This window comes from Bubalus bubalis, chromosome 2 (assembly GCF_019923935.1).
Source record: "Bubalus bubalis isolate 160015118507 breed Murrah chromosome 2, NDDB_SH_1, whole genome shotgun sequence".
Classification (NCBI taxonomy): Eukaryota; Metazoa; Chordata; class Mammalia; order Artiodactyla; family Bovidae; genus Bubalus; species Bubalus bubalis.
In genome coordinates this window covers 38,058,990-38,072,571 of record NC_059158.1, presented here as the reverse complement: position 1 = coordinate 38,072,571, position 13,582 = coordinate 38,058,990, and the positions used below count along the sequence as shown (strand labels likewise).

At 48.2% G+C, this 13,582-nt stretch overlaps 1 protein-coding gene across 3 annotated transcripts in view; it reads left to right on the top strand.

The window, feature by feature from the left end:
* Positions 1 to 13,582, top strand: part of DAAM2 (dishevelled associated activator of morphogenesis 2) — a 135,795-nt gene that overhangs the window by 83,207 nt on the left and 39,006 nt on the right. For all 3 annotated transcript variants that reach the window (XM_006074718.4, XM_044930437.2, XM_025270507.3), the window contains exons 3-7: positions 4,217 to 4,306; positions 7,369 to 7,443; positions 7,878 to 7,972; positions 11,282 to 11,615; positions 12,935 to 13,045. In XM_006074718.4, coding sequence (XP_006074780.1) covers positions 4,217 to 4,306; positions 7,369 to 7,443; positions 7,878 to 7,972; positions 11,282 to 11,615; positions 12,935 to 13,045 — 705 coding nt within the window. The remainder of the gene's footprint in view (positions 1 to 4,216; positions 4,307 to 7,368; positions 7,444 to 7,877; positions 7,973 to 11,281; positions 11,616 to 12,934; positions 13,046 to 13,582) is intronic.

Genomic DNA, 13,582 nt, shown 5'->3' with positions numbered 1-13,582 from the left:
AACAGTAATGATGAGTGTAGAGAGTGTCTTGAGAGGGAATGTTTCGGGCAGGGGGGCGGTCTGTGGGCGTGTCTAGCAGAGAGACTTATTCTAGATTCAGGGTCCTGATGGGTCCCCTGAATCAGTGACAGATCTTAAAACAGAGTGATGGTCAGGTAGGTGAATGGAGGTGCAGAATGATGCCATGGAGTCCCTGACAGAAGAAGCAGCAGATGTGAGAGTCTCAAGTAGGAAAAAGCTGGGTCCTTTGGGGGGGTACCATTATGATGAGAATATCTGAGGATTTGAGATTCAATCCTAGGGGTGATAGAAAGCCACTGAAAAGGTTAAGCAGGGGTTTGAGGCTCTCCAATATACTTTTCTAAAAAGACCATCTGGGGTACTTTATTGGCTCCAAAGGCACTGTGTAGACCATGTGGGGGCTCTTGGTGGAAACCCAAGCTGTGGAGGATGGTGGCTTGGACTAAAGTGTTAGCCATGGAAATGGGGAAAAGTGGACAGATTCCGGAGCCACTGAGAAGGAAGGATAATAGGACTTGTGGGGACTAATGCATGAGTAGAAGTCAGGGAATACCAGGTTTCTTACGAGGATCTGGGTGGATGGTGAGACCCTCATCAGGACAGGATGTGGCAAGGAGACCCAGGCTGAGGGGACTGGGGTGATGAACTCAGTTTGCATGTGTTTGCTGTGCCTCAGTTTCCTCATCTGTAAAATGGGTTGCTGCAAATGTAATGAATAAACTTTAAGCACTGAGAACAGTGCCTGGCACACTGTCACACGTGCATGAGTGTATGAGGCACCTGAGGGCCATCAAGTTGATCCGTGCAAAGGCAGTTGGGTGCCAGGATTGGGCGCTCAGGACACTGGGGGGCTGAGAGGATTTAGGATTGTCACTGGGTCCTTGGGGATGACTTGCGAAGGAGTCACCAGAGGAAGCATAAAGGGAGGGGAGAAGAGGACCCAGGATGGTGCCCTGAGGGACTTCAGTGCTGAGTGATAGGAGAGAGGAGGAAAAGTCAGTCAGGGGTCCCAAGAGGAGCATAGCGCAAAGCAGGAGGGACGGCCCAAGGGTGTGATTGTCCAGGAAATAAGGAAAGAGAGACTCAAGAAGAAGTGGATGGTCCACAGAGTCATAGGTTACCAAGGCTGAACCAACCAAATTACCAAGAAATGCCATTTGATTTAGTGGCAGAGACCACTGGTGAGAGAAGACAAGTGTCTAAATAACCAGAATACAAAGTTGAACACAACAGCTCTGCATTCAGGTAGGGAGGGGTGTTCCTACCTGGGAAGGGCTGTAGAAGGCTTGCCAGAGGATGCCAGCTCTGAGCTTGGGCATTAGACTGTGGGGCGGGCGGGCCAGGAGCGCCGGCTGGGTAGAACTACCTGCATAAGCAAAAGCAGGAGAGGGTGCAGTGTATGCCAGCCAGTGGCAGGTGCACAGAAGTCTCTTTAATTTCTGATTCTGACCACAGAAAGGAAATGCTTCAGAAACCTCGAGCAGGGTCTGGAAAATTCCTGGGATATGTAGAGAGTGGTTCCAGGGAAGAACTTTTCTTTAGCATTTGATCTACAGGAGTCTTTAGTTCAAAAAGCAGGTGACCTGGTGGGCATAGGTTCAAGTTGTCCTTGTCGGTGCCACTCAGGATGGCAGCCGCCGGTCACATGGGGCTGGTGACACCTGAAACATGGCTGGTCTGAACCAAGATGGGAAATCCAGGGCAGATTTTGATAACTTTGAAAAAAAAAAGAATTCAAATAGCTCATTGATCTTTTTCTTTTACATTGATTACATGTTAAAATGACTCTATTTTAGATACTTTGGGTTAAATACAAGGTACCCAGGTGGTCCCATTACTTCATGGGAAATAGATGGGGAAACAGTGGAAACAGTGTCAGACTTTATTTTTTTGGGCTCCAAAATCACTGCAGATGGTGACTGCAGCCATGAAATTAAAAGACGCTTACTCCTTGGAAGAAAAGTTATGACCAACCTTGATAGCATATTGAAAAACAGAGACATTACTTTGCCAACAAAGGTCTGTCTAGTCAAGGCTATGGTTTTTCCAGTGGTCATGTATGGATGTGAGAGTTGGATTGTGAAGAAAGCTGAACACCGAAGAATTGATGCTTTTGAACTGTGGTGTTGGAGAAGACTCTTGAGAGTCCCTTGGACTGCAAGGAGATCCAACCAGTGCATTCTGAAGGAGATCAGCCCAGGGATTTCTTTGGAAGGAATGATGCTAAAGCTGAAACTCCAGTACTTTGTCCACCTCATGCGAAGAGTTGACTCATTGGAAAAGACTCTGATGCTGGGAGGGATTGGGGGCAGGAGGAGAAGGGGACGACAGAGGATGAGATGGCTGGATGGCATCGCTGACTCGATGGACATGAGTCTGAGTGAACTCCCGGAGTTGGTGATGGACAGGGAGGAGGCCTGGCGCGCTGCAATTCATGGGGTGGCAAAGAGTCTGACACGACTGAGCAACTGAACTGACTGACTGACCCAGGTGATGCTAGTGGCAAAGAACCCACCTGCCAGTGCAGGAGATGCAAGAGACACGGGTTCGATCCCTGGGTTGGCAAGATCCCCTAGAGGAGGGCATGGCAACCCACTCCAGTATTCTTGCCTGGAGAATCCCATGGACAGAGGAGCCTGACGGGCTATGGTTCATGGGATCACAAAGAGTCAAACACAACTGAATTGACTTATCACACATTATTAAAATTAAGTTCAACTATTCCTGCATAATTTTTTAATGTGACTGGAAAAATTTTTTAAAAACGTGGCTCATATTTCTATTGGACAGGTCAGATCTCTGTGAAGGAAAGTCTAAAAGGCTCTCATTGAATATAGGTATCGATATACTTAAGACTTGTACTTTCTTAGATATTACTTTCACTATCGTTTTAGAAAACACAAAGATTAGTAATATGCTTTTTTTGGTCTTAATGTAACTTTTGCTTTTATTAAAAAAAAATTCAAGAATCATGTTGAAAGGCCCATTATGTTTCCACGGCCCATTAACTTTTATTTATTTATTTTTGTTGAGTCCTGGCATAGCTCATGAATCACAGGAGAAGAATTTTCAGTAAGAGAGCCTTTTAGGCACCATTCAGCACAGCTAAACCTAAAAAAGTCATCCTAAACTACCTACAGAGTTACCTGAAACTTGATGATGTCAGAAACTTCCCAGTCCAGCTCCCAGGGAAGTGTGGGTTCACCTCTGGAGCCCAGCCTTGTGTGTGCATGGCATGGTCTGGGTGGTGGTACTGCTGGAGGGCTGTCTCTGTCGGGCACACCTCCAAGGGAAGTAGACCAACACCTCCCATGGCACAGGGTGCCCTCCTTAGCAGGAGGCTGAGTTAGATGAGTTGATGAATTGATGAGTTAGTTGAGTTAGATGAGTTGCCCAGCTCCTCATCTTTACCAGGTGTCCTCAACCATGCTGGGGCCAATGCTGGGGTTGGGGAGCCAGAGACTTTCTGGGGGACACACTTAAAGGGACAGAGACTTGAAGGATGGGGGGCCAAGAGGGAAGTGGATTAGGTGACATCCCTGGTGGTCCAGTGGTTAAGAATCTACTTTGCAACACAGGGGATGCAGGTTTGATCCCTGGTTGGGGAACTAAGATCCCACATGCTGCAGGGCAGCTAAAACGTGTGCACAGCAGCTCCTGAGCCCCATGCACTCTGGAGCCCCCATGCCACAACTAGAGGGTCCATGCTGCTGCAAGGAAAGATCCCGCATGATGCAAGGAAAGTCCCAAGTACCGCAACTAAGATCAGACGCGGCCACCAAATAATAATAATAACAGACTGGGTTGGTAGACTGATTTCTTTCTTGTCAAGCCTTGATTTATGGTGTTGACCAGCCTAAGAAGGACAAGAGGAAGAAGACAAGAAACTCCAGGCAAGAGGACTAGGAGCTAGCAAAGTAATGAAGAGATGGGCGGGAACAGGGCCCTGGAAGGGGAGGAGCCAGGGGCGGGGACAGGAAGTGAAGGAAGCCTGGATAGAAGCTTGAGGGCTTGATGCAAGGGGATGGGAGGATGGTGCTGTGCTTCAAGAGGAAGAATTGCCCTATCGTATCTTTGACGCTCTTTGAAGGAAGACAGCAGGCTGAGGAATCTGAGGAAACTGTAATTTCCTATAGGCTGAATATCCTAAGATCAACCATCTCTGGGTTTCAGACGTGTTTTCATGTCTTTGCAGGATGAATTGGATCTCACCGACAAAAACCGGGAGGCTGTATTTGCACTGCCCCCTGAGAAGAAATGGCAGATCTACTGCAGCAAGAAGAAGGTACCCTCTCTGACCCCTTCCACTGCCGCGCAGGGTCCACAGCAGGGGCAGCCCTTGCTTCCACGCTTGCTCATTCATTACGCAAACCTTTGTTCCACACCAGCATCATTCCATTCTAGGTGTCGGAGGAACAACAGTGAATGAATCAGGACAGAAATAATCCCTGCTCTCATGGAGCTTACACGCAGAGGGTTAGGGTTCTGTTCTTCTGGGCTCCAGGAGGGGTGCCGGGTCAGGGAGATGCACGATGACAAGTCCAGATTCCCTTTCCGTGGCTGTGCGCACGCAGGGAGGGCGTGCCACCCTGGGCGGTACCCAGGGGGCAGCTCTGTTGGAAGGACTGGTTTGGGGGAAGTGAATGGCCTCTGCTGGATCTTTAGCCTGGGCCGTGTCCCAGGCTGTGTCCCTGTTCCAGGGCAGCGCGCAGGTCAGGGACACACATCAGTCTCTGCTCTCCCCGCCCGCCCCGCCCCTTCATTAAAAGGCGTCAGTCTCCTGACTGCGGGTCCTCCCTAGCAGGGTGTGCAGGGCTGCAGTCAGGACTGAGCTGGGCTTTCTCTCTCCCCTCCACTTTCTCAGTGGCTGTGCTTTCTTCTCCCTTCTTCCCCCTCTCTGCCTTTCTCACCTCATCTCTTTCTGAGTCTCTCTCACCTCCTTTCTGTTGGGTTGGCCATAAGGTTCATTCTGGGTTTTCCCACAATGTCTTATAGAAAAACTCAAACTTTGGGGCCAACCCAATGTTTTAGCCTGTCTGTTTCTTTCGCTCTATTTTTCTTTCCTTGGCCCACTTTCCTCCCCATCCCTCCGCCTTCTCATCTCCCAGACTTGCAGCTTCATCCCTTCACTTCAACGTACAGGTGTTTGGGAGTCGGGGCCTATTATTCCAGCACCCAAAGGCTTAGAAGTCTCCCTCCCGGGAGAAGATGGGCAGGTCTGGGGCAGTGTGAGACTGCTTATCCTTCATGCTCCCTGAAGCCCATTTTGGCTCTTCTCTTAGTCTTCTTGCTCGGGATATTTGTTCCATCCTAGGCTCCATACTGGGCCAGACCGAGCTTATAAAGTTGGTCACTCTTCTAGAATTGGAAGGGACTGAGGAGCAACCCAGCCCAGTTTTTTATTCTACACAGGACGCAAGGAAGGCCTGGAGGGGTGATGGCCTCACCTAGAGTTGCCCGCCAGCATGACCAGTGGCTGCGCTGACGCTGGAATGCCGGCCTGCTGAGAGCCTGCAGGCTCTGCGAGTCACGTCTAGTGTGGTCAAGGCATTTATTAAGCAGCTGCAGAATACCATGCTCTGTGTCCAGGAGTCTCATTATGAGGACAGCAGATCTTTAAAAAACTCACACTATAGAAATAAAGAAGGAAAGGAGGAGAAAATGAATTCCAGGAGTAATTCATCTTCTCTCGTGATTCCCCACTTTCCAAATTGATTTACGATGGAGGTCCCTGATGTTGATTCCTTATGAAGCTAACATAAAAATGCACTAAAATGTAAGGACACTTCTCACCACCTTCCAGACCAGACTGTGTCATCTCCCAATACAGTTTCCCACTCCCCATCTTTCCACATGGCACTTCCTCTGCCTGTAACACTCTTGCCTTGTCTCAGCCTCAGTAATCTTGAGTAACTCAGCTCAGTCCTCTCAGACCCCCACCCCATCTTCCCCATTAGCCTTCTGTGTTAGATGACCCCCACCCTGGTTTCCAGGGCCCACAGTGGACAGTCCTACCACAGAGCAGTGGTCATCCTGCCTCTGGTATTAGACAGGCTATTATATGGATGGCTTTTTGTTCAGTACTTTCAGGGCTCATAGCAGTGATTGGCATGGAGTAGGTGCTCATTAAATGCACGTGGAGTGGCTAAATGGGAAGCCAGTGAAGGCAGGAAAGTGTGTGTTTCATGATATGTTTGTTTATGTGCTGTGATCCCCTCTGTAAGGCAGAAGCTAGAATTTGGGGGCCTCGGTTACGGGAGCCTTGTGGCTTTAGGCATACAGCCAGGTGAAGTCACAAAGACCCAATCAAAGCAGGTTTCTCAGTGATCTAAAATTTTAAGATTTAAGAAATTTAAAATCTTGGATTTTAAGAAACAAAATCATGAAACCCAAGTGGATGGGACTGAAAGATGCAGGGCAAAGTCCAGGCTGGCTGGCAGGCAGGTGGTCCATCAGGAAGGTTCTTGAGGAGGTAAATGTTTAATGCTAATTTGAAAGCAGGAAATTGGTAGAAAGCCAATAAAGGGGAGCATCCAAATGGGACAGAGACAGGAAGCAGGAGGGAGTGTGAAGAGCAGACCCACTGGCCGGAGAAGGGGTCTGAATTTTCAATCAGCGTCAATGCTTGTCCAGTTCCCATCATTCCTGCCCACCCCTGGGGAGGAGTTGAGGCTTTCTTTTGGGACCTGAGGACTGGGTCCGATCTGGGTTCTGCCTTCCAGCTGCACAGACCCCATCCCCCACCCCCTTTCCAAAACCCAGGACCTTGGGGCGGGGTGCAGATCTCTCTCTCCTTTTTTAAAGTTACAATTTATTGAGCACCTACTCTATGCCAGGCACTACACCAAATGCTTAATATCAATCAATATTTTCCAAAACTAAGTTTTTTTAAAGGTCCAGACTGTCACAGACTGATACTATTTTATAAAACATAGTGAGAATGATATCAGAAAAATGAAGTTTGAAAAAGTAGATGTACAAAGTACAAGTGCACATTTTCATTAGATTCAACAGACTGAAAGTCGTATTTCATTAAATGGAGTCAGAACAAGTATGACGGGGAAAAAAATAAAGTATTTTTAACCATATATATTGTTCATTGAAAGTGTATATACCTGCATGGTTTCCGCCCATGTCATTATCTGGTCCTGAGGTTCGGATGTTCGTGATGTGCGTCTTGCTGGGGAAGAAGAAGAAGCCTAGGGAGCTTCTGTGACTCCCTCAAAGTCACCCCGTCTAGGCGGGGCTGGGAGATGAACCTGAATGCTGACGTGGAATGAAGCTCAGGACTCCAGACCGTGGGCCTGTCTTGCCGGGTGGTCCATACAACCCTTCCTCTTGTTCTAGGAGCAGGAGGACCCCAACAAGCTGGCGACCAGCTGGCCTGACTACTACATCGACCGCATCAACTCCATGGCCGCGGTGAGCCTCGCGCCTGTCCTGCCCCGGCCCCACCTGGAAGGGCTCCAAGGGGAGTGGGCCTCATGTTCCCCTGCAGCCCACATCTGGGGATCAGCAGCTTTCCAGTTATTCCCAAGATTGTATCATGACCCCTCCCTCCCCTGTGTGACTTTATAGAGTCCCCAAACTATTGAAACAGTGATTAATGATGTGTAGATCACCCAGGCTTGAGAAACAGGCTAATCATTCTCCCCATTTTACAGATGAGGAAAGTGAAGCCCAGGACTGGAACCTGGGTCTTCTCAGAGCCTGACACTCTTGTCTCAGTAAACCATTTGGTGGGGCCTCACCCCTCCTGAGGCAAGGGTGGCCCCTGGTTCACAGGCAGGCTGGGGGTGCAGGGAGCTGGGAGACAGGCAGCCCAGCGCGACCTCTGCCGCTTTCTCTGACCTCAGATGCAGAGTCTGTACGCATTTGATGAGGAGGAGACGGAGATGAGGAACCAAGTCGTGGAAGACCTGAAGACTGCCCTCCGGACACAGCCTATGAGGTGATGCCCCTTCCCTCGCTTCCTCTTACATCCCTCCCCCAGTGGGCCCCTCAGCTTCTCGAAGCTTCACACAGAGGTCTGCTCCCATCCCAGGCTCCTTGGGACACACTCTCAGCATCCCCTTGGGCTTACTTTACCCTCTTTCACATCTGGGCTCCCACTTCCCCCTCTCTCTCTGAGGAGTTGGGATGCTTCCAGAAGATGAGCATGTTGGGGAGGAGAGATGAACATAGGAAGATGGGGTAAACCTCTGGTCCAGAGGTGGGCCTACGGGCAAGGAGCTCAAGAGCTCTGAGAAGGGAGGAGCCCCACCAGGGAGGTGAGAGTGGGTGAGAAATACTCTAGCCACTAGAGGGCGATGTGCTGTCTTCAGTTGAGATTTCTCCATCCAGCGTGGGAGCAGGCAAGGAAGCAGGTGGTGGCTGTCTCCAGGGCTGAAAAGCACCTCTCCCTGCGTCCCAGGCCACATTGGGAAAGGGCCCAAGAGAGCCACAGGCTCCTGTCGTGTCTGGCAATGGGCTCATTCCAGCTTAGGGGAGGCAACTGTTAAATTTTCAGCAGTTTTGCAAGCTGCTTGTTAAAACTATGATTAAAATGTAAATTATATCAACTCATGATTTAAAAAATGATATAAAAACCAAAGGTAATTAAGAACTTGAAACTTATCACTCCTTAACTACCTGATGATTTGACGGCATTTTCCTACACACTGTCACGCGTGCCCACTGAAATTGCACCCGTTGTGTGTGCCTGGTGGGAATCTGTGAATGCTACATGTCTTCCCAGCTCCACGTTCAGTGGCATCACATGACTAGCTTGAAGTCAGCTGTGCTGGGAGCATTTATACCATGGAAATTGGCAAACAGCACAAGTCAGGCCTGTTTCTTTCTCCAGAGGGCCAGTTGTTAACAACACACGAGTCTGCCTGTGTGTGTGTGTGCGTGGTCTGGGCTGACCTTTCTGCCCCAGGAGCCTGGAAGCGGAGCCTCAAGGAGAACAGGGGCTCCCTAACCCCTGCTTGTTGCTCAGGTGGGGATGGGGTCTGATTTAGAAAGGGGATACAGGAAGGTTGAGAAAGTCAGCAAGTAGAAGGGTTGAGGGGATGTTGCCCCTCATCTCCCACTTCCATTTGTTTTTCTTTCTCTTAATCAAATTCTGATGACAAATGTCACACATAGTCATAGTGGAAATTTTGTGGGATACATAAAAGTGTATAATAGAAAAAAGTAAATGATACCTATTTTTAGCAACTTAATGCATTCTATTTTTCTAAGTATATTTATATAATCATGTGAAACACAGATGCCCTTGGAATCAAATGTATTCATTATATAGAGTGCTTCCCTCAGCTTCATTTATGGCATGTCCTCAGATCATTAATTATTGTTCTACTAAATCAAGGGTTTTAAGCCTCTGTGTGTGTGTGTGTGTATGCACACATGTGTGCCATGGATGACTTTGGTACCCAGGTGAAACCTACTGACTGCTTATTAGTATGATGTTTCTAAGTAATAAAGTAGATGGTAGGTAAGGTTTAAAAATGGACCAGTTAAATTGAAATACAGCCACCAAATTTTAAACATTTGTGAGATAGCAGTAAATGTACTGCTTTATGCCTTAAATAAAAAGAACTAGCAACCACCATAATTTTGAAGTGCTGATGAGTGGAAATGATATTTTGAGATATCTGTAACAGCTGCAATTTGAGATGAAAACAGCTGTGATTTCTTTGAGTGAGAAAGTCAGAAATTCTGGTAATGTCACTATATTTTATTGCTTACCTTCATCATTGAAAGAAATGCTAAATTCAAGGTTACTGCTACTGCTAAGTTGTTTCAGTCGTGTCCGACTCTGTGTGACCCCGTAGACGGCAGCCCACCAGGCTCCCCCGTCCCTGGGATTCTCCAGGCAAGAACACTGGAGTGGGTTGCCATTTCCTTCTCCAATGCATGAAAAGTGAAAAGTGAAAGTGAAGTCGCTCAGTCGTGTCTGACTCCTAGTGACCCCATGGACTGCAGCCTACCAGGCTCCTCTGTCCATGGGATTCTCCAGGCAAGAGTACTGGAGTGGGGTGCCATTGCCTTCTCCGAAATTCAAGGTAGAGATTACCAAAAAAGTGTATTTTTTGTTTCCCATGGAAGTTGATTAGCCATAGACCCCTTAGGGGAACACATATTCCAGGTTAAGAACTCCTGCACGAAATGGTTTTTAGTGTTTTTTGCTAACATTTAAGCTAACTCAGATGTTTTCTTAGGGATCCCTTAAAGAGTGCCTTCCCCAGCCTTGATCCCTCGATGCAGTGACTCTGATGGCTTCCCTCTCGGGAAGTCTTCCTTGTCTGCTTGTAATTCTCTTCATTCCTAACCTCACTGGTGATGAATCTTCAGGTTTAACAGCCATGATAATTATCCTAATAATTATCATAATCATCCCTTTCATGTATATACCTTCATAGTTATGTCACTGACAGTCAGTAATGTGCAAATGCACAGTATTTAAAATGCAAACAAGACGTGAGTCCCTTGTGGGGTGGTAAGGATTTTAGAGCTTTGTTGTCGTTCAGTTGTTAAGTGATGTCCAACTCTTTGTGACCTCATAAACTGCAGCACTCCAGGCTTCCCTGTCCTTCACTATCCCCCAGAGTTTGCTCAAACTTATGTCCAACCATCTCATCTTCTGTCACCCCTTCTCTTGCCCTCAATCCTTCCCAGCATCAAAGTCTTTTCCAAAGAGTTGGCTCTTCACATCAGGTGGCCAAAGTATTGGAGCTTCAGCATCATTTTTTCTAATGAATATTCAGGATTGATTTCCTTTAGGATTGGCTGGTTTGATCTCCTTGCAGTCCAAGGGGCTCTTTAAACGTCTTCACCAGCAGCACAGTTCTAAAGCATAAGCTCTTCAGTGCTTTGAAAGTGAAAGTGTTAGTTGCTCAGTCACGTCCGACTCTTTGCAACCCTGTGGACTGTAGCCTGCCAGGCTCTTCTGTCCATGGGATTCTCCAGGCAAGAATACTGGAGTGGGTTGCCATTTCCTTCTCCAGCAGATCTTCCTTACCCAGGAATCGAACCCAGGTCTCCTGCATTGCAGGTAGACTCTTTACTCTCTGAGCCATCAGGGAAGCCCTAATAAGTTGACCATATAGCAACCACGGAGGGATTAGTACTTTAGATAAACTTTATAAATGAACCAAATGGCTTCTGTAGGTGGGACACAGTGGTCCCTAGATAAGGGGTAGCTAGTTGCAAAATGCAGACAGAATAATATGCAAATGCAGGATACCTGTTTGGCTGACGGTTCTGGTCTGGGCAGGTTTGTGACCCGCTTCATCGAGTTGGAGGGCTTGACCTGTCTGCTGAACTTCCTCCGGAGCATGGACCACGCCACCTGCGAGAGCCGCATCCACACCTCCCTCATTGGCTGCATCAAGGCGCTGATGAACAACTCGCAGGGGCGGGCGCACGTGCTGGCGCAGCCCGAGGCCATCAGCACCATCGCCCAGAGCCTGCGCACGGAGAACAGCAAGACCAAGGTGGCCGTGCTGGAGATCCTGGGCGCTGTGTGCCTGGTGCCCGGCGGCCACAAGAAGGTGCTGCAGGCCATGCTCCACTACCAGGTGTACGCGGCTGAGCGGACGCGCTTCCAGGTGAGGGCCTGGCGGAGGGCCTGTGTAAGAAGCCCCGAGCGCCCTTAAGAGAGCGGGGTTTGGCTGGGATAATGCACTCTTACCTAGACCATGGGTTCCTAGAGGCTAGGACATTGCTCTGCTTTATTTTTGTGGCTCTACAAGTCTGAGCCCAGTACCTGGCTCAGATAGTGGCTCCATCAAGAATTATTGAATTGCATGCCATTGCTCGAATCAAGATTTTAGGCCTCAGAACTTCCCTGGTGGTCCAGTGGTTAAGACTCTGCACTTCCACTGTAGGGACACTGGTTCAGTCCTTAGTCAGGGAACTAAGATCCCACATGCTGCTCGGTGTGGCCAGGTGAAATAAAAGGTGTTAGGCCTAAGCCTGGACCAGTGCCTACTTTGGGGACACTGGGACCAGTCCCAGGAGCTCAGGCCATACTAGTGTCTTTTCTTCTCCCTGACTGCTCCAGTAAAGAGACAGACAAGAAGTATAGTGTCTTGGTACAGAGTAAGTCTCAATAGATGTGACCTCTCATCACAAAATTTATGGTTTGCCCACCAGAATTGACTACATGCTTATTCTGTCATCAAACATTTTAAAGCACCCACTCTGTTTGGAAAGTGACCCTGGACCCTTTGCAGAATATACAGAGGAGATGAAAGGTAGTGACCATGCTATTAAAGAGCTGAGAGTGAATACAGTTACTCTCTGTATCCTCTGGGGTTCCTCCTCCAGGACCCTCATGGGTACCAAAATCTATGCATCCTCAAATCTCTTACAGTTGTGCAGTATTTGCGTATAACCTATGCAATCCTTCTGTATACTTTAAGTCATCTCTGGATTACTTATAATACCTACTGTAATGTAAATGCTCTGTAAATAACTGTAAATAAAATATAAATGCTATGTAAACAGTTGCCAGTGCACAGCAAATTCAAATTTTGCTTTTTGAATCTTTCTGAAATATAAAATATATATGTATATATTTATGTTTTAATGTGGGGTTGGTTGAACCCATGGATATGGAGGGCTGATGAGCTATAAACAGCTGTAAAGTGCTGAAACAGCATTTTGGCATCACCCAGCAAAATAGAGCAAGTCCCCAGGGCTGAGTGGGAGAGGAATAAGGCAGGACTGGGGCTGAGATGTGGAGAGGCAAAGGACGCTTCTTGGAAAAGGTGAGCTTAAAGAACGTTCGAGATGAGTTGGATAGATTGGGTACAGAGAATGAATGCAGCATTCTGGGTGGTTGGAACAGTGGGAGCAAAGGTGTGAGTCTGGACCTGTAGGATCCTGATCCCTCCCTTCTTTTCGGTCCTGCCTTTCCATCCAGACCCTCCTGAACGAGCTGGACCGGAGTCTGGGCCGATACCGGGATGAAGTGAACCTGAAAACAGCCATCATGTCCTTCATCAACGCTGTCCTCAATGCTGGCGCCGGAGAGGTGAGGCCTCTCCTCCGTGTCCTTGCTGTGCTCTGACTTTCTGGCCCTGGGAACAGGGCGTGAGTGCTGCCTGGGGAAGTGGCGGAGGGTCGGTGTGGCTGCCACAGCCGTTATTGTATCTTGGATTGTCTGTATCACGTCTTGCCTCCTGCACTAGACACCAAGAAAGAGGGGCTCCTGGGGAGCTTCCTGCATGGGTGGCATCATGGATTATGTGTGCCATGGTCAAAACCCAAGCTTGTCTGGCTGATGATGGCTTAGGATGGCGGGGGATCATTTATAGGAGGAGGACAAGTGTTGGCCCTTCTTTTTAAAGCTTTCTAAAGACCTGTTTCTGGACTGATTTCTGAGTTAGCCAGTCATAGTCTTCTAGCATCTTCTGTTAGGATGTGTGACTTCTGATTTTCCTTCAGAATGGGATCAGAAATGGGATTCCCAGACTATAAAAATAGCAAAAATGGAAGATGAACTTGAAGAGCAGATGAACTCCCCAAATTCTAAGGCAGCCTTGGTGAAGGTCAGCTTGTTAAAGGTCAA